The 22,060-nt window shown below is 49.0% G+C and overlaps 1 protein-coding gene across 3 annotated transcripts in view; it reads left to right on the forward strand.

Annotated features, from left to right (window-relative positions):
- NCAPH (non-SMC condensin I complex subunit H) overlaps positions 1-21,806 on the forward strand; it is a 32,189-nt gene extending 10,383 nt beyond the window's left edge. For all 3 annotated transcript variants that reach the window (XM_070474159.1, XM_070474168.1, XM_070474163.1), the window contains exons 7-18: positions 6,126-6,315; positions 7,658-7,749; positions 8,537-8,742; positions 12,485-12,633; positions 13,162-13,265; positions 13,577-13,699; positions 16,018-16,128; positions 17,241-17,414; positions 18,081-18,194; positions 18,526-18,614; positions 19,365-19,440; positions 21,332-21,806. In XM_070474159.1, the coding sequence (XP_070330260.1) occupies positions 6,126-6,315; positions 7,658-7,749; positions 8,537-8,742; positions 12,485-12,633; positions 13,162-13,265; positions 13,577-13,699; positions 16,018-16,128; positions 17,241-17,414; positions 18,081-18,194; positions 18,526-18,614; positions 19,365-19,440; positions 21,332-21,424 (1,521 nt within the window). In that variant the 3' untranslated portion in view covers positions 21,425-21,806. The remainder of the gene's footprint in view (positions 1-6,125; positions 6,316-7,657; positions 7,750-8,536; positions 8,743-12,484; positions 12,634-13,161; positions 13,266-13,576; positions 13,700-16,017; positions 16,129-17,240; positions 17,415-18,080; positions 18,195-18,525; positions 18,615-19,364; positions 19,441-21,331) is intronic.
- Positions 21,807-22,060: the final 254 nt, after the last annotated feature.

The following is a 22,060-nucleotide window of genomic DNA, read 5'->3' on the forward strand; positions in this document are numbered from 1 at the left end:
CAATTTACTCTCCCACCAACAATGGGCTCAATTGTTTCTTTTACCTGTACAACATTAGTGATTAATGTCACGAGGGTGGAATTGATCATCAAGGGAACAAGCGTACATGGAAAAAGGACTGGGGCCCTGGGGTACCCCTATCTTAAGAATTCAGAAAGCTGACTAAGAAACGTCCAGTGGCTGGGAAAATGAGGAGAGTGTGGTATTGAAATGAGAGTTTCAGGGAGGAGGACATGGTCACCTGTGTCAAATATGGCAGCCTTAGGCCTTGGTGAGCTTGGAGAAGGGGCCCTGGGGAAGTGCGACTCAGGCCGCCAGGGAAGGGCTGCTCCTTGGCTGAGTTTGCAGGAGCGGCCCGGGGCTCAGGACCCAGACCTCTGAGGAGGGTGTCTCTACTGGCTCCGGGTAAGGTTGGTTCTACGTCAGTAGCAAGTACAGGAGAAGTTCGGCTGCTGCCACCGGTGGGCCTGCCTCTGCTGGGGCAGGGCGTCACTGCTGGCTGACACTCCCAGGAGCGGGGGTCCTGCAGAGAGACCGGGTCCCTTCTCCTCCTTCCAGCCCTACCATCTCCCTCTAGTGCCTCCTTTTGGTGGAGCCCAGTAGGGAGCTGCTGACACAACTGAAATGTGGCCTCTGACCCAGCATCACAGGGCAGAGCATAGAAGGTGGGTTTGGAGTTGAGTGGCAATAGCTTAATAACTGGCAGAGAGCCAGAGTCTTATAATACCCACTTTCAAGAAGATTATGTCGGCCGGGGGACAGGGAGAAAGCAAACATGAAAAATGTCTCCTGTTGGGGAATTTAGGTGAAAGTTAAACAGAGATTCTTAAGACTACTTCAACATCCCTGTAGGTTTGAAAATTTTTTGGTAAAAAATTGGGCAGAGGAAAACAAGTGGGGAGAGAGGCAGTTTTTTGGAAGAGCTTTGCTATAAATTGGGGCAGAGTAATAGAGTGGCAAAGGCAGGGAAAGTAAGGTCCAGAGTTGTGGGGTTTTTTTGTTTTCTTTCCTAAACAATGATGTAGTATTTATTGACGTGGGAATATTTGCAGAATATGTTCTTTTTTTTTTAATTTTTAAAAACTATCTTTATTTACAATGTTATATTAGTTTTGAGTGTACCACATAGTGATTCAAAATTTTTATAGATTATACTTCATTGAAGGTTATAGTAAAATATTGACTATATTCCTTGTGCTGTGAGTTATGTTCTTAGAGCTTATTTATTTTATACACAGTACTTTGTACCTCTTAGTCCGCTACCTCTCATGCCCCTTCCTTGTCCCCACTGGTAAACATTAGTTTGCTCACTGTATCTTTGAGTCTGTTTCTATTTTGTTATATACATGCTTTGGTTTTTTTTTTTAGATTTCATATATATAGGTTGTAACGTATAGTATTTGTCTTTCTCTGGCTTATTTCACTAAGCATAATAACCTCCAGGTCCAGCCATGTTTTTGCAAATGGCAAACACCATTTTTTTTAATGGCTGAGTAGTATTCCAGTGTGTGTGTGTGTGTGTGTGTCTGAGTAAATGTGTATGTACACTCATGCGTGTATACACACACACACATACACAGCCTCTTTATCCATTCATCTGTTGATGGGTACTTACATTGCTTGCATATCATAACTATTGTAAATAATGCCACTATGAACATTGAGATGCATGTACTGTATATCTTTTCAATTCAGTGTTTTCATTTTCTTCAGATGTATACCCAGGAGTGGAATTATTGGATTATATGGTAGTTCTGTTTTTAGTTTTTTGAGGAACCTCTATACTGTTCTCCATAGAGGCTGCTAATATCCCTATATTCTCACCAACCATATACAAGGGTTTCCTTTTCTCCACAAAGTATTTGTTATCTGTGGTCTTTTTGGTAGCGATTCTGACGGGTGTGAGGTGATACTTCATTTTTTTGGTTTGCATTTCTCTGATAATTGGCAGTGTTGCACATCTTTTCATGTATCTGTCTGGCATCTGTGTGTCTTCGTTGGGAAAATGTCTGTTATCTGCACAGTTTTTGATTAAGTTTTGTTTGTTTGCTTATTGAATTGTATGAGCTGTTTATACATTTTGGATTTTAACAACCCTTATTGGTCATATCGTTTGCAATTATTTCCTCCCATTCAGTAGATTGTCTCTTCATTTTGTCAGTGGTTTCCTTTGCTGTGCAAAGCTTTTAAGTTTAACTGGGTCTCATTTGTTTATTTTTGCTTTTGTTTCCTTTGTCTTAGGAGACAGATCCAAAAAATAATGTTATGATTTATATGAAATCTGCCTATGTTTTCTTCTAGGAGTTTCATGGTTTCCAGTCTTACATTTAGGTCTTCAGTCCATTTTGTTTATCTTTGTGTATGGTGTTAGAGAGTGTTCTGACTTCATTCTTTTGTATGTAGCTGTCCAGTTTTCCCAGCACCATTTATCAAACAGACTGTCTTCTCCTCATTGTTTATTCTTGCTGCCTTTGTCATAGATTAATTGACCATAAGTGCATGCGTTCATTTCTGGGCTTTTATCCTGTTCCATTGATCTCTGTGTCTTGTCTTTTTCTTTTTTAATTTTACTTATTTTACTTTTGGCTGCAGTGGGTCAGAAACCTGAGCGTGGGCTTTCTCTAGTAGTGGCGAGAGACAGCCACTCCGGTTGCAGTGCGTGGGCTTTTCTTTGCAGTGGCTTCTCTGCTGTCGTATGTGGACTCTGGGGCCCACTGGCTTCAGTAGTTGGAGTTTGCAGGCTCAGCAGCACCATGGCATGTGGAATCTTCCCAGACCAGGGGTTGAACCCATGTCCCCTGCGTTGGCAGGCAGATTGTTGACCTCTGGCCTGCGCGGGAAGTCCCTGTGGGTCTGTTTTTGTGCTGGTGCCAGAGTGTTTTGATCGTTGTAGTTGGGTGGTGTGTTCTGGGAGCTTGAATTCGCTGCCTCTGCCTCTTTCTCAGGGTTGTTTTGGCTACTCAGGATCTTTTGTGTTTCTGTACAAATTTTATAATTATGTGTTCTAATTCTGTGGAAAATACCCTTTTTTAAAAAAATGAGAGAATTAGCAGCATGTTTACTTGTTCATGGCACCCATCTAGTGGAGAAGGAATTATTGATGATGCAGAAAAGGGAGGATAAATGCTAGGGTGGTGTGTGAGTGGGTGAGGAAGTCAAGGAGTAGACAGCTTGGATGGGCCTTGGCGTAGGAGCACAGTGGCTGATGAGAGGTGGGGCTTGAGTGTGTGCACATGGGCACATTCTGGATATTCTCTTCTGGTTGTATCTCCCCTTCTACCCACTCCTGCCCCCATCAGTGAAATAAGCCAGATCTTCAACTGACAGCGAGTGTGGAGGAGGAAAGTGTTGGAGATTTGAGGAGAGAATTAGGTAGGAGAGACTCATCCAGGAGGGTGTTGAGTGGAGGGACTAGGGAAACATAGTCTGATGGCCAGTCAACACTTTGGGTCTCCTTGAGATCTTCCTGGACCAGGGGTGGAACTGGTGTCCCCAGTATTGGCAGTGGATTTTTAACCACTGACCACCAGGGACGTCCCTCACCATCATTCTTGCTCGTGCTTTTGGTTCTACACTGAAATGTTCAACAGCATTGTTGGAAATTCTCTTTCCCGACCATCTTCTTTCTTCCCAGGTAAACCCAGTTCTGGGGAGCCTGAGGACGCTTACACTGGCCTCTCCATTGTCCTAGAGAGAGAACACGAGAGCGAGCAGTGCCACTCCCTGCAAGCCTGTGGCTGTCGGGCTGTGGTCTGTTTATGCAAGTGAATCAACAGGGTGTTGAAGAAACACCAAGAACCCCAACTCTGGAAAGCCTTTTTAACTCTGTAACCTCCAGTAAACTTGTAATAACAGAAAGAATGGAAGATAAAAAAGGAGGAGGGGAGGCACACAAACCTAAAATTTGAAGTTTCAGCGGAACTTCCAGTTTGTTGAACCCACATTCTCTGGATGATGGCAGAAGATGGGGAAGCAGATGTTCTGTGGGTGGGTCTGGACCAGCTGAGAACCCCTTTTTGCGTGTGAGCTCATCTGGTTTGGACAGATCTCTTTACTGTGTGCAGAATTCTTGCTGCCACGGGGGGTCCAGCATGCTTATGTTCCAGTTCTTCAGGCCAGGAGAGCACAGACAGACAGTGTGAGGAAGGTCAAGGCTCCTAATCAGGAGACCAGAGTGGGTGGAGGTCAGAGTTTACAGAAGAGGCAAGATTTGACTTGGGCCGTGAAGGATGGGTAAGTGTTTGCCAGGTGGTGACAGGAAGGGGACTCTGGGCAGAAGCACAAGCCGAGGTCACGAAGCAGAGAAAGTTCTGGTTCCTTCAGCAGATGGACAGTGTCCAAGTTGGACTGGAGGGGAGGATTTACTCCCGAAATGACTCGACTTCATCCTGCCGTCTACTGTCTACTGAGGCCTGCTTTTACGGCTTCTCTCCTCTGCTGGGACCCTTATTTCAAAGAGTTCATTTTTCTAGACTGCACAGCCAGCAGTGATTCGTTTTCCCATTCAGTCACTCAGAGATGTAAGTCAAATCTAATTCACATGAAAGAACCATTGTTCTCACACTGATGTGATCTAATTCTAGGCAAAAGTGAGGAAAGTTATCTTAGTGTTTTCAGCTATGAATGTGGGTCGGTGTGCAGATTTCATGTTGACTCTTAGAAATGCTGAGTTTCAGTAACTACCTGCATAAGACCTTGGTGTGGGATCCAGGAGGAAAACCATTGCTGTGGTGAGCCTTTGAGGAAAGGCATGGGAGTAGCACCTCTGGTATTTTTAGGATAAGAAGTAGGAGAGAGCAGAGACCAGGGTTAACTCAGGCAGTGGTTATACTGATGGCGATGAGGGCGGGAAGGAAGAGGTAGGTGGTAGAGACGGGCCCACCAGGGAAGCCCACCAAGCCTTGTACTGGCTGGGTGAGGGGTGAGCAGGCAGAGCGCAGAGGTGCCACGTGTGCTGTTCTGGGGCTCGCATACCAGGAAGTGAGAGGAGAATCTCAGTTCTGGTGAGGCTGGGCTCAGGGTTGAGGGGGCCGGTAAAGGGCCGGAGAGCCACGCCTGTCCTCATAACTAGGGGCCCCTGTCTGCGGAGTAGCCTTATCCTAAGCCTAAGGAAGACCTGTGAACACAGCGCCCAACCTCTTCCCTGTCACTGGCCTCCTGGAGAGTCCCAGGCGGCTCCTGCCCTCTGGCCACACAGGCCTGTGTGCCTGTGCCCCGTTCTGCTTTGGGGCTTGATGATACATGGTTATGCCCCTCCTGCACACTGACCCCCAGCTTCGGGGGTCTTCTGACCACCTCTCCCCCGTGTAACCCAGCCATGTAACCCTGATGACTCTGCCTGTCCTTTGCCTGGATGTCTTACATGGGTTCTTTCTTCCACATCTTTGAAAATATTGTTGTTCAGAGGATTGATGGGATTCTGTGAATCCCTCACACAAACTTTTTATAAATCAGTGGGATTTGTTGTGGTAGCATTTTACTAGAGATAGATGTTCAAAAAGTGATGATGGAGGGGTGTCCCTTGTGATCCAGGGGTTGAGAGTCTACCTGTCAGTGCAGGGGATGTGAGTTTAATCCCTAGTCCAGGAAGATTCCATATGCCGCAGGGCAGCTAAGCCTGTGCCCCACGACTACTGAGCCAGCACTCTAGAGCTCTTGAGTCACCACTGAAACCTGCTCACCTAGAGCCCATGCTCCAGAACAAGAGAAACCGCTGCAGTGAGAAGCCCACACACTACAACTAGAGTGGCCCCTGCTCGCCACAGCTTAGAGAAAGCCCACGCGCAGCAGTGGAGACCCAGCACAGCCAAATAAATAAAATCTTAACAGAACCCACACGTGACTGTGGGGAGAGACCAGCAGAAGGACACTGTCCAGGAACATTGTAGGCAAACACGCTGACGTGGCGCCAGCTTGTCACCATCTACTGTGTGCCTTTCTCCATCTGAGTGCGCACAGCCCTCCTTTTGAAGCACGTGGGGTTTTACCTGTCAGTTGATCATGTGCAGAGACATTTTGATCCCGTAGATGCAGCTGCGAACGAGCAAGGCCCAGTGAGCGGGGTTTCCTGTTTCCTTTGGCTGCGTCCCTTAACCCTGGGGGTCCCTCTGCTTTTCTGCACTCAGGTCGACCCCATGTTCCAGAAGACAGCAGCCTCGTTTGACGAGTGCAGCACTGCAGGCGTGTTCCTCTCCACCCTCCACTGCCCAGACTACAGGAGCGAGCTGCTTTTCCCCACCGACATCCAGACCCTCTCCAGCGGGGAGCCTCCTGAGCTGCCGGATTTGGGCTGGGTGGAAGTGACCGATTTAAAAGGTGAGTCCAGTGCCGCCTCTTACCAGAGCAGTTCAGTCATCAGAGAGGTTTCTGTATATAACCATGGCTAGCAAGCCCACTGTGCTCTTGTGTTGCTTATTTACCCAGAAGGTTCCTCTGGAAAGACAAAGTGGGCTTGTTTTTTTTTTTTTTGAGGAGAAACTCACTTTTGGCCTCTCTGCAGCACGGAGTCTTGAACAGCAGTAGCTGGTGCTCATGGTTTATGTGTCCTAAGGCCTTCTGGTGCCATGTGGGCAGCTGGTTCTCTGGAGGGTGAGAGTTTGGACTTGGGAAAGGGGCTGTAAGAGACTTGTTGCGCCAGAGGCCTTGAGTTCACTTGTTATTAACCCAGGGGATCCTGAGGAGAAAAGGGCTGTATGAACTGTCTTCAGAATCCTCCACGGTGGTCTGAGAACAGATCTGTCCTGTTGTCAGTCCCTTATACTGGCTTAGCAGTGATTTCCGCCACCCCCTGCCACCCATGCAACCTGTCCCCTCCCACTGCTGGGGGAGCCTCTGAGGATGTGGCAGGCGGTGTGAAGGCCAGGCACTATCATGGGGCGATTTTGTGGTACATGGAATTATCCTCCCCTCTGCAGGGCCACACCGATATGGTGCCCATCCGCCTGTCCTTGCCAAGAATTTGCTAAGAATGACTGTTTAGTACTAACAGTTGTCCAGGTGTTTGTACTCAGTGAGGCTCTCATGCTGTGAGGTGTGTAATCTGGACCTAGTTTGGTTGCTGTTTAGTTGCTCAGTCACGTTTGACTCCTTTGGGACCCCACGGACCGCAGCCTGTCAGGCTCCCCTGTCCATGGGATTCTCCAGGCAAGAATACTGGAATGGGTAGCCATCCCCTTCTCCAGGGGATCTTCCCGACCCAGGGATCAAACCCAGGTCTCCTGCACTACAGGCAGATTCCTTACCACTGAGCCATCAGGGAAGTCCATCCCTAGTTTATTTTGGGGCTAAAATAAGTGCCGTTGCACAATGGTCTGTGCCGTTAGTACGTTTTCAGGGTGGGTTTTTGATTTCCCAGCTCCAGCATGGGACACAGAGTCCATTTCGGAGTTTAAAAGTCTGTGCTTCAGGCTTCTGCTCTGGTGTTTTCCTGATTCCTGGAACACCAGTGTGGAGCCTACCTCTGGCACGGGTGTGTGCCTGAGCACACGTCCTCTCCTGGGAGAGCAGTCGGCACACAGGTGGGCGGCCGGCCAGCCTCTGTCCGAGGGCAGGAGGTGGCCGCGCCTCCCCCTCCATGGGGCTGCTCCGTCATCTCCAAGGGCTGAGGCATGTCTCCAGCCTGCTCTGATCCTTCTTTGTGATCTTCCTGTCCTCCCAGCGGCCCTGCAGCAGTGCGCGGAAGATCGCCAAATCTGCCCTTCCCTGGCCGGCTTCCAGTTCACTAAATGGGACAGTGAAGCGCATAATGAGGTGTGGTCAATTTCTGGACTTCTAAGGGCCCTGGGCATTTCTCCAGCAGCTCGTGGTGTCAGTGAGATGGCCTGAGATGGGTCCTGCCCAGTGGGAACCAAAACTGTGGCATCATTTTTATTTAGCCGGCAGTACAGAAAGTATTTGCTTTGGCTCGTCCACAGGGACTAAACACTGGGGCAGGCTGGGAGTGGGGCTGTGTGCTGCCCTCTGCAGGCCCATTAAGCAGCTGGGAGTAGCGTGTGGGGATCAGCTTCGTGTTTCTTCTTGTCTGCCCCCCAGGGTAAGGCAGTCCTTCCATTCCTGGGTGCACAGTCTTATCAGATTTACTCTCAAACATGGCTGTCCCAGTGGCCTCTGGTCTCTTAGGTTGCTGTCAAGCTCAAGGAATTTCCTGCTCTTCAGACCTGAGTCCCTTGGCACAGAGTTTCCTGAGAAATTGTCATGTGTGAAGTTTTCCTCTATTTTTAGCCTGGCCCCCTTTAGTCTACTTACTACAACCTCCAAAATAAATGGTCTCCATGGAAAACTGTTTAAACATGGGGTTAAAGGATGCAGATTCCGGTTTTGTGTTTTACAAAATGTGCCTGACGACAATCCAGCTCCATCCTGTGCCACACAATGTAAACTTCCTCAACGCTCTGCGGTTGAGAGAACCCTGGCTCCGGGGAGGCGGGCCTGGGGGGAGGCCCCTCCAGTGGGGCGGGTCTTCCTGCAGTAGCGGGCTGGTGGTGGGAATGGGGGTGGTGGGGGTGTGGGGGACTGGGGAGCTCTCCGTTTCTTCCAGTCAGTGTCAGCCCTGGTGGACAAGTTTAAGAAGAACGACCAGGTGTTTGACCTCAATGCCGAGGTGGAGGACAGTGACTGCGAGGACTTCCCCAACGGGCCTCTGGAGGATGACTTCGATGCCAATGACGAAGCAGAGCAGACCGCAGCGGGGGACCGCACTGAGCTTGGGAGCTGGAAGGAGCCCCGCCAGGTTCAAAGCTGCCAGTAAGGCGCTCAGGGCCACGGGAAGTGTTCCCATAGCCGTCCTCCCAGAGGTCCTGCTGGGATAGTCCGGTTTCGTCCTTGTGGTCGGCTGGGCTGGTGTGTCTTGTTGCACAGGCTGAGCCATTCTGACTCACGATGGAATCAGTCTGCCTCTGAATATCGGCTCAGCCACTTACTGGTCATAAGGCTGACACTGCAGGAGTCGATAAGCACGACATAAAAGCTGGGCTCTAGCAGCTCCTTCAGCGGCGGCTTGTCATCGCCACTTCCATTTTGGTAGCACGGACTGTGCTCCCTTTCAAGACACTGGACATGGTCTGGCTTTTGACTGAATCACTGCATCTCAGTTACAGGCAGAAAACAGGCTTACGTATTGGTTACTGAGAAAAAGTGGGCCCCACGTAAAGGGCAGAGGGGTCTGAGCAGAGTTGGTTATCAGATTGGTAGACAGGGGATGAGCAAAGCAAGGAAAACTAAGGCAGCAGGTAAGGTTGAGCATATGAGATTGGGGAGATGGTAGAATTGGTCTCCAGTAATTTAGATTTTTGATTACTCTGGTAAGCATCATTGGAAAATCTGAACTTGGATAATCTTTATTATATGTACTTACTAGGTTATTTTACGTTAATTTTGAATATGATCTGGAAGCGGGATCCCGCAGTCCTGCTGTGTGAGGGCCGCCAAAGGTCTTGAACGGGCCTGCCCAGATCCCTCGAGACTAGAACAGACAGACCCTAGGATGACCCTGTGCCCACAGCAGCGGCTTGGCAAGTCTGGGGTCAGGGACAGCCCAGCTGGTTCACTGTGGGTGAAACTGTACAAGTTGTCCAGCGTGATTTCCCACCAAGGCAAAAATTCCTTCAAGAGCCTTTCTGAGTGTGTCCAGGCTGAGAGTGCTTTCTTGACTCACTTTGTTTGCCCATGTGGGGAATGATGAGATCGACAGTGCCCCTTCAAATCTGACTGGGAGACAGGGGGCTGTGAGGACCTCAAGGAAAAATTACCCCTACCCCCCAGACCCTTTAGAAACCACCTCTCCTGGTGTGTGCTATTACCACCCTGTGGTTTTGTTCCTGTTCCCATCCTGTCTTCCAAGAAGTGAGAAATGCTGGGCAGATTGGTGGGATGAGCTCTTTTAACGTCACTTTCAAAGTCAGAGAAGAGCATCACTTTGTGTAAACAGTGAGGCGGCATCTGAGGAACTGATGGAGCAGGAGGGTTTTAGTGGCTTCCGTTCTGTTATTAACCCATAGATGGTTATTTTAAACACATTTTGAACAAATGTCTCCATTTCTCTCCCCAGTTGGACAGAATAGAATCTTAGACTGGATCCTGCTGAGTGAGTGCACTGCAGGCATAGGGCTTAGGTTCTAGTGCAGGGTTTTGTCTGCCTTGAAATGCCTGCTGCTGGCTGGGTGCAGGCCTTTCCTGGGAGCTCAGCGAGTGTGTGAACTAAACTAGGCCTGACCCTGCCGTGGGTAGCTGGGAGGTGTGGGGCAAGTGGTCCGTCTGTGGGGCTTTGCTTTCTCATCTGGAAAGGGAGTGACTGGGGCTTGATGATAATAGTATCATAGTATCTGATGTTTCCTGAGCACCTGATTATTCTGATTGTGCCACATTCTCTGCCAGGTTCCTTACCTGCATATTTCGCATAATTTATATAATATATAAAAACAATCTCTTCATCCTTACAACAACCCTGTAGGTCCTGTTACCCCATTTTACAGGTGAGGAAACAGGCTCAGAGAAGGTAAGTAAGGGTGGAGCTGGGGAGTTATCCAGCACCCTCGACCAGTCTGGCCGTGTGTGATGAGCTGTGGGTGGCAGGCTCCACCCCAGGGCACTAACTCAGGAGTGTCTAAGGCCAGGAATGCCTCATGACTTCCCCAGAGCTGCTGGGGCTTGTGATGTACGCAGGGCTGAAAACACTGTACTGAACTGCAAGGTCTTTAAGAGCTTCTCTAGTTCAAGGTGGGGTGGAGTGATGCTGAATTATAACCACCAGTGCTTGCAGGAAGCCCTGTGTGACTGGTCCCTGGATGGCAGCCCTTTGACCACCGTGCACGTTCGTACATTAGTAAGGACGTCACTGAGAAAGCACTTCGTGACCTAGGGCGGCTCAGTTGCCCTCCATCTTCTGTAGCGGCGGGGCCGTGTGCGCTCTCTGATCTCCTGGGCGCATGCGCTCACTGTGGTTAAAGGCCTCGCCTGTGGTCCAGCCCAGACCACAGCCTGCTCTGTGCTTGCAAGACTGAGGCCTTCTGCTGCATGCTGGCCGAGGTGCTAGGAGACAGTTGAGAGGAGACTGTCAACCTGCAGGTGTTCATGCAGCACGACTGAGCTGGCGCTAAACTGAAGGAAGGGACTGTGGTTGCGGTAGGGTGGGGTGGGGGTAGAAGTGAACACTTCCTCCAGAGGGGATGAGAGAAGCCTGACGGAGGGGTAGACTGGATTAGGCTAGTTGTTGAATGGGGGAGTCGGGTGCCTGCCACATAGCACTGTATTGTATTGAAAGGATTATTAAAAGGCTAGAGGTCAAGCCTCCAGGGCCTCAGTCCAGTTCTGGCCCTCAGAAGAAGTCCAACTCTCAGAAGATAGGAGCCAAGCTTTTTATAGCTTTGTCTCTAAGTTCCCAACAAACTGCCAGCTCAGCTGCCGGCATTTTGACAGACGAGTACCCGAGAATTTGAGCAGGGATGCCCTCAAAGCCACCTTCTCTCGCCCTGGGAGAGATACAGCAGAGTGCCGCACAGTTATTACCTAACATAGGAAGGCAGTTACAGGCTGAAAGTGGGGATTTTTTAGTATATTTTAATTTTAAAAATTGTTTTCATTACACCTTAAATGTACAGGTAGAGTTTACTGGATAAAATTTAAAAAAAGAGTCTGTAGATGAAAGCGAAGTCCTTTTAAAGCTTTTATCTCATACCATGAGGTTTGATATAAAGGGGGTGTATAGGTATGGGTCAGTCCAGGTGAAAAGGTCATCATCGTCTTTACCTTTAGAGGGCAGTAGAGTAGCGCTGACAGGCTTTCTGACCTGGTAGGGCCTGTAGGTAAAACCTACCCGCCACGTTTTAGTTACCTTGCAGAAAGGATGAAACCCCAATCCAAAACTGCCATGCTGGATGGGCCAGTTAGACCCTTCATACACGCAAGAAATACAAGCTAGATGGTTTAACAGATAGGTTATTGTCCCCCAGTCATGTGGGAGACAAATGAGTTGTTTTCACTTTCAGTAGGAACTACAGCAGTGTTAGCGGAGCCCTCATTTATGGAAAGATGGTAAAGAAGAAACGTGACAATCATGTCATGTGGTAGGAAGCCTTGTGTGTGGAAAGACCCTGAGGCTGGGATTCTGGAACGGTGTCTGGGGACTGCCCCAGCTTTGGCATTTTACTAGCCATGTATGTAGTCTTACATAAAAAGTCAGTTTCTTTCTGTTTTCTTATCTCTCAAGTGGGTAAACTTGCATTTTATGAAGCACTTTGAAACATGAAAAGTACATGCATAGATATGATTGTGTTGTTATAAAATGAGAAGAAAAAGCACTGACTGAGTAAGCTAAAGGATTACTAATGATGTATTTATGTTGGACTCACTCTTAGCAATGTTGCTCATTTGTGGAAAAGTAGTGTCTTCAGCTGGGTTGTATTCTGCTTTATGTGTAAATACACGATTGTATTGTCTACATCAACACACATATGACTGTACATATAAAAACGGATCTTATGTGTTACAGAGACGAAGTGATTCCCCTTGGGGACGGAGACATTTGGACCTTGTGTCCCCTTCTGTCCATGAAGCCTGGAGAGTATTCCTACTTTAGCCCCCGCACCATGTCGATGTGGGCTGGCCCGGATCACTGGCGCTTTAGACCTCGACACAAACGTATGTACTTCTAGGCAGAACTTTCAAGAAGAAATAGTGCAGATGACCAGCCAGTCAGCCTTTCAGCCCAGGAAGGGAAAATGCCCATCACAGTCTTGTACCTCCCAACAGGCGGAGGGAAATACACAAGATAAGCAGCCTCCTGGTTGGACAGTGAGTTGACCTGGCCCGGGATGAGGGAGCAGTTAAGGCTGCAGCCTCTAAGGGGGAGGGTCTGGAGGCGCCGTGTGAGTTCCTGCACGGGTGCACGCTGCAGCCCTCTGAAGGGCTGTGCCAGCATTGTGTGTTTTGCATTCTCTCTTTGAAAAGAAGTGATTAATTAGCATACCTGTTATTGAGTTTTCTCAGCGAAAACACAGATCATACGGATAAATATTAGGTATAAGACTTGCCCTTCTTAGTGCTGTTCTGATGCTCAGATGCAAATGCAGTCTTGGGTTCTGTAAGGCTGTCGAGTGATCTCGCAGGATGAGTAGATAAAGAGACCAGAGAGGTGAGCAGTGTTGACATCTGACTTCATTTCTGCAGATGATACTGCTTCACAATCAGAGCATAGAAAGAAGAGCTCGAAGGATTTTAAAATTGACTTTGACGATGATATTGACTTTGATGTACATTTTCGAAAAACAAAGGTTTGTGCTAGATTTATTATCCTTTGTGCTTTCACAAATTCTTTGCACTCCTCTTCCCCTTTCATCTGTGGTTTTTAAGAATTCATTGTAAATTTAACTCTTAGAGTAAATGGGTAGTTTCATTTTCCCTCAGTCCCTGAAGGAATTGAAATAGTCCCAGACACAGTAGCAGCGAGACTCACTATGAACAACGTCTCACAGAATCACTCCTTTACACAGAAGGGGGAAGACTGTTGCAGCTGTATGCATATAGGCCGTTTTTATTAAAGATGCATAAAAACTACCCTTTTCTTATTCTTTAAAATCAATAGGCTGTTACTGTTCTGACCAAGTTCACTTTGGAGAACCAGAGTTGGAGAGCCACTACTCTTCCTACAGATTTCCAGTATGAGACTAAAGATCTGGTCCAGCTGCATCTCAAACCAGGCACCAGGGTAAAGCTGCTCTTTGGTTCCCTGAGGTTGTGCTGTCATTGGACCCCTTCTTAGCATCGGAGGTATCAGTGGCCGGTAGTGTGACTGTTGGTGCCTCTGAGGAGGAGCGTGTGAGGAAATCAGAGCTGGAGGGTAACGCTCACAGGACAGACGAAGTACCTCACTTGGGCACTCTGGCCTACTTCCTCACGGGCAAGGGGGATGAACAGTGCTTTGTCCAGGTTTTGCATGGCGTTGGTTATTCCTTGATTTTTCGATTCTCATTAGAGTTGTGGATTCAGAAGCCAGGTCCTCTCTCCTGCTCTCATAGCCTCCTTGTGATCATGGCACAGACTCAAGCCTCCTGTGATGTGCGGGACGGTGCAGTTGCCGGTGCCGCACATCCTGGCCGCACTCCTTCCATGCCTGTTCAGGCGAGTGCTCTAGACGTGCCGGTGTGCACCAGTCGCTGTTCACTTCATTTGCCTGTGGCCCCTCTGGTGATGCTAAGCAGCAAGCATGTATTCCTGTTGCCAGGGCAACCAGGCAGTGGGTCGTGCTTACTTCCGTTTTACCCGGACCCTCTGCTCATTTGCATTCCTGGGTGTTTTCATCTTGTGGTGTCATGTCTACAAACAGTTGACAGTTTCCTCTGCCTTGTTTTACCTGTCTCTCCACAGGTCTTAATGATACGTATACAGTTCCCTGAATTCACTGATATTGCACATTCTGTCTTTATAATTTAACACTGGTCATTTTCCTTCTAATCAATACTGTTCAGTTAACAGAAATGCTCTTAAAAATGCAGAAAGAATGAATATAATGTTATATGTCAGTTATACCTCAGTTAAAAAAAATTACAGAAGGAGAGACAGAGTTGCAGCAGCAGAAGCAGCCGCGGCCACCATCAGTATCGGATGCAGCAGCTGTTTGCTCGAGTCAGAAAATAGAGCCCTGAGGTGGAGGGGCAGAGCCAGGCTGCTGGGGGCCGGAAGGAAGACAGTGGGATACCCCACAAAACTAACCCAGCCTCAGCCACTTTCCTAGCCACAAGCCACCTTCTCCTCTCTCAAGCCCTTACTATGAACATTGAAGAGTGTCGCTTAGGTGGTAATTTGCATTTTCAGATATGAAAGTGGTTAAAACAAGGTCATTGCATCACTGTACTCCAGGAATTGTCTTTTTGTATTTTGTATGTTTTTTTCCCATCATGGTTTCCTAGGTAAGAATTCTTGCTTCTGATTATCCACAGGAACAAATTTCCCTTCATGTTTATCAGGGCAGCCAGGCAGAAGCCCAGGATTCCTCACCTCATCCTTCCAGGAGAGCAACACTAGAAAAGTGACTGTGAAATAGCAGAAAGTAGACACCAGATGATTGTTAAACAAACACCCAGTCTGGCTAGAGACTATACAGGTCAACCACCCATTCTCTTTAATATCTTAAAGAGAGATGTTAATAGCAACCAGTCAATACATGAGGAGTCTCACATACCCTTCCTGAAACATTTCTAATAGACTGTGGACAATTTAGAGTGTGTCGAGAATATTCCACATGGAGAGGGATTTAGAAATCATATGAAGAAAAGTGGGAGAAAGTGGGCATTTCTTAATAAAAATCTATTCTTTACTTTTGGATTTGTATTATAAAAGCATTGAGATTTGGGGACTACTTTTGGAGTATGTAATTATATTACATTATACTAAAATATTCAGTGTGCTTCTATAAATTGTACACACCTTTAATCCCATTTCCTCCACCCCAAAGACACACCCTAGATGAAGATCAGTGCCCTAAAGGCCTGCAAATCTGAAGGGCTGTGGTGGACAGGCACTCCCAGGAGAGGAGGCAGACTTGTTCTATGAGACCCCTCAAAGGGGGTTCGTGGACCGCAGGTGTGGTGGCAGAAAGGAGGGCTGCTGGGGAGCAGTCATGGCCCCAGGAGTGGGACCGGCTGCCTGAGAATTACAACAGTGAGTGTTCTGTCAAAACTGGTCAATAGCAGCCACAAGTGGACTTCGTTTCAGATAGGCATAGGTGGTTCTGTTTTTAGTGAAGGAACATGTTTTCAAATAAATTTGCAGGCAGTCCTAATTGCGACCTGGCTGCTCCGGCATCTTTGGGATGGCTGGCAGCTAGGAGCCCCACTGCCCTGGGCTTGCTCTAGAGTGGAGCTGGGCGGTGAGGTAGAAGTGGGCTGGATGAGATGATTTTCCAGGACCCTTATAACCCTAATGTTCTGGGACGCGCATCGTTGGAACTAAGGTCATCTCCCCAGCCTAGTTTACTAGCTGCTTTTCTAGAAATTGCTCTCTGAAGCTGTACTTTCCTCCAATCAGTTAATGAATGTGGCCCAAGGCCAGAAGGCAGGGACCGAGCATTATGAAGAAATTGGAGACTATGATTACAACAACCCTAACGACACCTCCAACTTCTGCCCTGGGTTACAGGTAAGCAGGGGCAAGCACTCTGTCCTCTTCTCAGCAGGGTCGCTGCTTCCCTTGTCCTTTCCTGTAGGGCATTCTGAGCCGGTGGGGGTCTGTGTGTGCTTGCCCTGCCCCAGGCCTCAGAACTGAGCAGAGCCGGGGAGCAGCCAGACCTCGGCCTGCCTCACACTGAGCTGTGGACGCAGGAGAAAAGTGGACATAGTCCAATAAACCGTCAACATGTGGACGGAGTGTTTAGCATGTACAAAGCACTTATCTTGGCTATTTTGAGATTTCCGAGGAAAAGAGGCACTCTCCCCACTCTCAGGAGCTAGAGTTTTGGGTGGGGAGACAAAACGCATAGACGTGTGATGCCAGTGTGTTCTGATGGGGAAAAGGTGTATGGACTGGATCTCAGGAGACCATGTTTATAGCTCTGATTTAGGTTCACACCTTGTGAACTTGTACAAACTGCTCCCCACCTTTAGATCTTGGTTAGACTATATAACCTCAGAATCCCTTCTGTGACTCTGTGAATGAGAAAGCCTGACAGAGGGGGAGATGTTAGGCCCCATGTGACCCTGAAAGTGAGGAGAGGAGAAAGAATAGGGAGAATAGTTTATTTACTGTATTTTCTTACTTGGAAGAGAGTTAGCTGTTATTTATATTTTAGTGAAAATCTAGTTGGTCGCTTGACCAGTGCTCCTCAAACTTAGTGTACGTAAGAATCACCCAGAGAGCCTATTAAAAAAACCACCTCCTGGGCCCCACCCAGAGATCTGGCCTTTCCTGCTGGGCTCAGTCCAAGAATGTCTTTGTCACCAGCTCCCAGCAGGACCTGTGCTGCTGGCCAGCCGGCAGGTCACATCTCTGGGGTTTCAGGAATGCTTTCTGTAAAATGAGATCCTACTGTTTAGAGACAAAGGACACTGTGGTGGTGACCTCTCGCTGCACAGGTCTTAGTTAACAGATGCCTCCCTAGTACCGTCTTTGCGCAGCAGGGAGGTGACTAGAGGGCCTCAAAGCCCGTGAACTCTCGGGTGCTCTGCTCTTGCTGGTTACGGGGTCTATTGCAAAGCTGTTTCTCAGCCCCTCACACAGCTCTGCCTAACTCGAAGAGCTATTTCCTTGCCCAGGCCGCTGACAGCGATTATGAAGAGTCCGATGACTTGTTTGTGGGACCAGCTGGAACCCTTGACCATTCTGATCATCCGTCTGCGACAACACAAGACAACAGTGAGGCATCTAAAGTCCACGGACCGGACATCACCACTTACGGGGAGTCAAACCTGGTAGCTGAGCCTCAGAAGGTAAAGACGAAGCCAAGAATTACATGTGACGTTGTTTGCCTGAGAGCTGCTTAGTTTGCCTCTTTTATGAGAATTGTATTGGTCTGGGCTTGATTTTTTTTTTTTCCTTCTTGAGTTTAACCTGTTACTCTCTACGTGGCTGATTCTTAAATAAGGCTGTAGAGAATCTGATTATGTTTGTGTGGAACCAGCCATCTCTCCAAAGATTGTGATAAACCGTATGACTAGGGACAAACTTGCTATGCACATGCAGTATGTGAGTGAAGCCTGCAGAAAGAGAAATGGGCTGGGTAAGGGTAGGTATTTAGCTCTGGAAAATCTAGGCCAGATTCAACTCATAAAGTTACCATGTATCAAGCATCTATTCCATACCAAGATGGCAGGCTTGGTGCTTTTATATATATTTGATTCACTTCTCTCTTTTACACTGCATTCCAGGATACCCTTAATGAAGACTGTACTTGATCAAAAAGAAATTATCAAAAAAAAAAGAAATTCTCAATAGATTGAAATGAGAGACTCTATTTTAATACGTCCAAAGAAAGCTCAAACTTGGTAGTGTAAACTAGGTTTATTCATTATTTCATCTCCAGACTTTTTTTCAAAGAGCCGATGGTAAATGTTTCTTTCTTCTGCTTAGTTTTACTTGTCACATGCCGTTTTCAGGTAAATAAAATTGAAATTCAGTATGCCAAGACTGCCAAAAAGATGGACATGAAGAAGTTGAAGCAGAGCATGTGGAGTCTGCTGACGGAGATCCCCAAGCAGGCAGATGCAGAGGTAACGGGTTCCACTCTGGCGCCCAGCACCAAGGCGGGTGTGGCTTGAGTCTGCGCTCCAGCATCAGTAGCGTGAACCTGAAAAGCAGTTATTCAGAAATTCAAGGATGACATCAGACCTCTGAAACAGAAATGGACCAGGCGTGTGAACCGGTGGGTCACACAGAAGGTGGTACACGTGGATCTTTTTTCTTCAAAGTGCATCAGAGAAATTGTTCGGTTTCATTCCAACACAGGCTTTCCTTTTTCGAGTGCCAGTTTCATAGGTTTATGTTGCTGTCAAAAAGTAAACTGGGCCCAGTCTGATCCCTCAGTGTCCTTTCTTCTGTCAGGTAAACCACAGTGAGAATGGAGAAGCAGGACCCTTTGAGGAGGGGGCTGACAAGAAACTCAGCAGTCTCACAAAGGACCTGCAGAAGAGGTGTGTGCGTGAGGCAGACTTGGCCCTGCCCCCCCACCTCTCCTCACATCTCCCCTCCTCCCCGCTCCCCTCCTCGTCCCTCCCCTCCTCCCCGCTCCCCTCCTCGTCCCTCCCCTCCTCCCCGCTCCCCTCCTCGTCCCTCCCCTCCTCCCCGCTCCCCTCCTCGTCCCTCCCCTCCTCCCCGCTCCCCTCCTCGTCCCTCCCCTCCTCCCCGCTCCCCTCCTCGTCCCTCCCCTCCTCCCCGCTCCCCTCCTCGTCCCTCCCCTCCTCCCCGCTCCCCTCCTCGTCCCTCCCCTCCTCACCGCTCCCCTCCTCGTCCCTCCCCTCCTCCCCGCTCCCCTCCTCGTCCCTCCCCTCCTCCCCGCTCCCCTCCTCGTCCCTCCCCTCCTCCCCGCTCCCCTCCTCGTCCCTCCCGCTCCTCCCCAAGTTGTTTGCGTAACAGAGCCCCCCCTCCACACAGGACCCCCATTTTCATATTTCTTGCAGTTTTTCCATTCCTTCTCTGCATTGATGAGTTAAGTTAGCCCACCTTTAAAAAAGGCATTTTTCTATACCAGTGGCTGGAATAGAACAGGAAATATTTCCAAATAAGAAACTGGAAAAACCTGCTTCTAAAAGGCTTCTGAATATTTCTTTGTTTCCTATTAGTTTATTCATTGGGTATGTGTATTCATACTTGATGAAAGTGCCTTTGTTCCTGGAGTTGCAGTGACAGCTAAATACTTCCTGGCCTTTTTTTTTTTTTCACAGCCTGCCTCCCCTTATGGCTCAGAACCTCTCCATACCTCTGGCCTTTGCGTGTCTCCTACATTTAGCCAATGAAAAGGTAGGTAGACCTGGTAAGCATGGAGTATTATAGTCAGCCTACAGGAGCTTTTTATTAGTCATAGGCGGCCTCATGGGACATCTTAAATGCAGTGACTTATGTAGTACCTACCTTCAACCCAGAGGATTAACCAGATACTGAAAAATTATTGAGAAAAAGGCCAACATGTATGATTAGAGATGAAAATTATGAGGAGGGTCCCAGTGGGAAAATTTTAGATGCTGAAATTGTGATCTGTCAGTTCCCAACTTGAAAACATGTAAGGTGCTTTTATATCACTGGGCATCAAGGCCAAATCCTGCCAGTGTCAAAGTCAGGACAGATGGGAAACCTGGTGGAGAAAAGAGGGGAGCGATGAGGCAGGAAGGAGACAGCCGCTGGGAGAGAGCTGACAGAGCGGAGTGGCCATGGGGCAGTCACTACGGACCTGGCAAGACCTGTCTTCTCAGTGGACGCTTCCGGGAGGCAGGCACCGCAAAGAAGCAGCCGGCAGGCCCGGGCACTTGGTGCTGCCTAAAACTTGTCCTCTCGTGTGCCCAGGACGAGGCTGGGCTGTAGCACAAGCCGCGAGCGTCCCCAGGGCTGGAGCCGGACACCTTCATGGTGTCACTGCCAGCTTCCCTGAGCAAGGTTGGAATCTCACACCATCCTCGTGGGTGTCGGTACTGTGGGTTCTCCCTTGGGTGTGGTCTCCCAGCCCAGCCAGGCCCTCAAAACATAGTGCCACCCCCAAAGCTCAGAAACATATCCTGAGTCCAGATTCTAAAGGTGTGAGTGATTGCTGGAGGGTCAGCGCTGGCTGGGGCCTTGTGTCTGCTTGAGAGTGAGGCTTTGTCATCCTCCCCGACCCCCAGGTGGACAGGGGCCGGGCAGACGCGCCAGGAAGCACGCGCGGCTGCAGGCTTCATTCTGCCACTGCTTCGCCTCCCGCAGCAGCAGAGACAGCTTTGCTTGCTTTACTGTGATCAGATTTCTCTAAGGGGCCCTGGAGTGCTCAGCACTGGAAGAATCAGGAGGTGTTCCCAGACCAGGACCTGCTGGGCTGACCTTTGGACTGTTTGAGGAGATCTCACTGGTAGCACTGGCTGACAGTAACCAGATAATCCACTGGGATTCGCGGTGACTCAGAGCTTAAGAGCCACCAGAACAAATCTCACACACCTCTTGCCAGAGCATGGCGCTGGTGCTGGTCCACCTTCTCCCAGTTTTTCATTCCCATCTGGACTCTTCACCAGCCTCTGGTAACAAGCGCCCCCTCAGCCGTCATGGGGGAAGTGAGGGGTGTGCTTCCCATCTTTCGCAGTAGAAGGTGTGCCAACACACGTGCCTGCCCCCAGTGCCTGGAGAGGAGTGTGTGGTCCCAGTGCAGTTAGGCCTCCGTGTGCCAGGGGGCTTCTGACAGCTCTTTAATCCTGAGGGGACAGCTGCCTAGGGTGGTGGAGGATCCATGAGGTGGGACGGTCCAAGAGGAAGTGGTAGGCAAGGAAAAAGGCCTGTGCAGAGATGGGAGAGAGAGTGTGGGTGTCACAGCGTCACCCAGCGGGGAGGTTTCGGGCAGGGCAGGAAGGCCGCGCATAGATGGGGCTGATGTACGGGTGCCGTGGCCCCTGCTGGGCTCCCTGTCACTTCCCCAGCTCCTCCCAGCGCAGCCCTGGGTCCTTTACAGAGACTGTTGCAGGAGCCAGGCTTGCATTTTGTTTTTGCTTCCAGCAATTGACAGAGGTTTGGAGCCAGCTTTATCATGCAGGTTATATTCGCTGTTGACAATGTCACTTATAATCATGAGACAAGCCTGGTTCTTTGTAGTCACCACCTTGTTACCTCCAAGTTTGCTTTCTGATTGCTGTATCTTCTGTACACTCGTGTTCACCTGTGTTCAATCTTCCTTCAGAATCTGAAGCTGGAAGGAACCAAGGATCTTTCGGATGTTCTGGTGCGGCAGGAGGACCGAGCTCGTGGGGGGCGGTCCTCGCTCCCACAGTGACCAGGATGCCCACACTTGGGGCTGAGATGCCAGGGGTTTGAGGCGAAGCTTCAGCGACTGCCAGCACACCTTCTCTCCTTCACTGTCTGGGAACCAGCTCCCTGACCAACTCTTGTCCTTGATGGAAGTTTTCTGTTCTGTGGTGAGCACCTAGGAGGGAAGAGAGGGCAAGGATACTGTTCCTGATCATGGAAGCAGTGTCCACTCTTCGTATCCACGTAGTTTGTCTCCTCACTGCTCTGTTCTCCATACTTTATTCTTGTAGAAAAGAATTTCCCAGTAGGCACTTGTCCTTTAATAGCTACCAAAACCTTGTATATAAAATATCCATTTTTGTGCCTATAAATGTGTATATAAGCTTAAAAATAAAATCCTTTGAGTAGTTTGTTGACAGACTGGCTGATTGCCCACTACGTAAGTACCAGACCTGGTTTTCACACTTGGGAATGCGGACTTGCTTGGTATCAGGCAGGAAACCCTTAAGGGCTGAGGTGACCTGTCTTATAGTAGAGTAGGGGTTTCAGACTGGATCCATTGGGCTTCCCTGGTGGTCCAGTGGTCAAGAATCCACCTTGCAGCGTAAGGGACACTGGTTCAATTCCTGGTCCGGGAAGATCCCACATGCCGCGGGGCAAC

The sequence above is a fragment of the Odocoileus virginianus genome, chromosome 2 (assembly GCF_023699985.2).
Source record: "Odocoileus virginianus isolate 20LAN1187 ecotype Illinois chromosome 2, Ovbor_1.2, whole genome shotgun sequence".
In the NCBI taxonomy this organism is placed as follows: domain Eukaryota; kingdom Metazoa; phylum Chordata; class Mammalia; order Artiodactyla; family Cervidae; genus Odocoileus; species Odocoileus virginianus.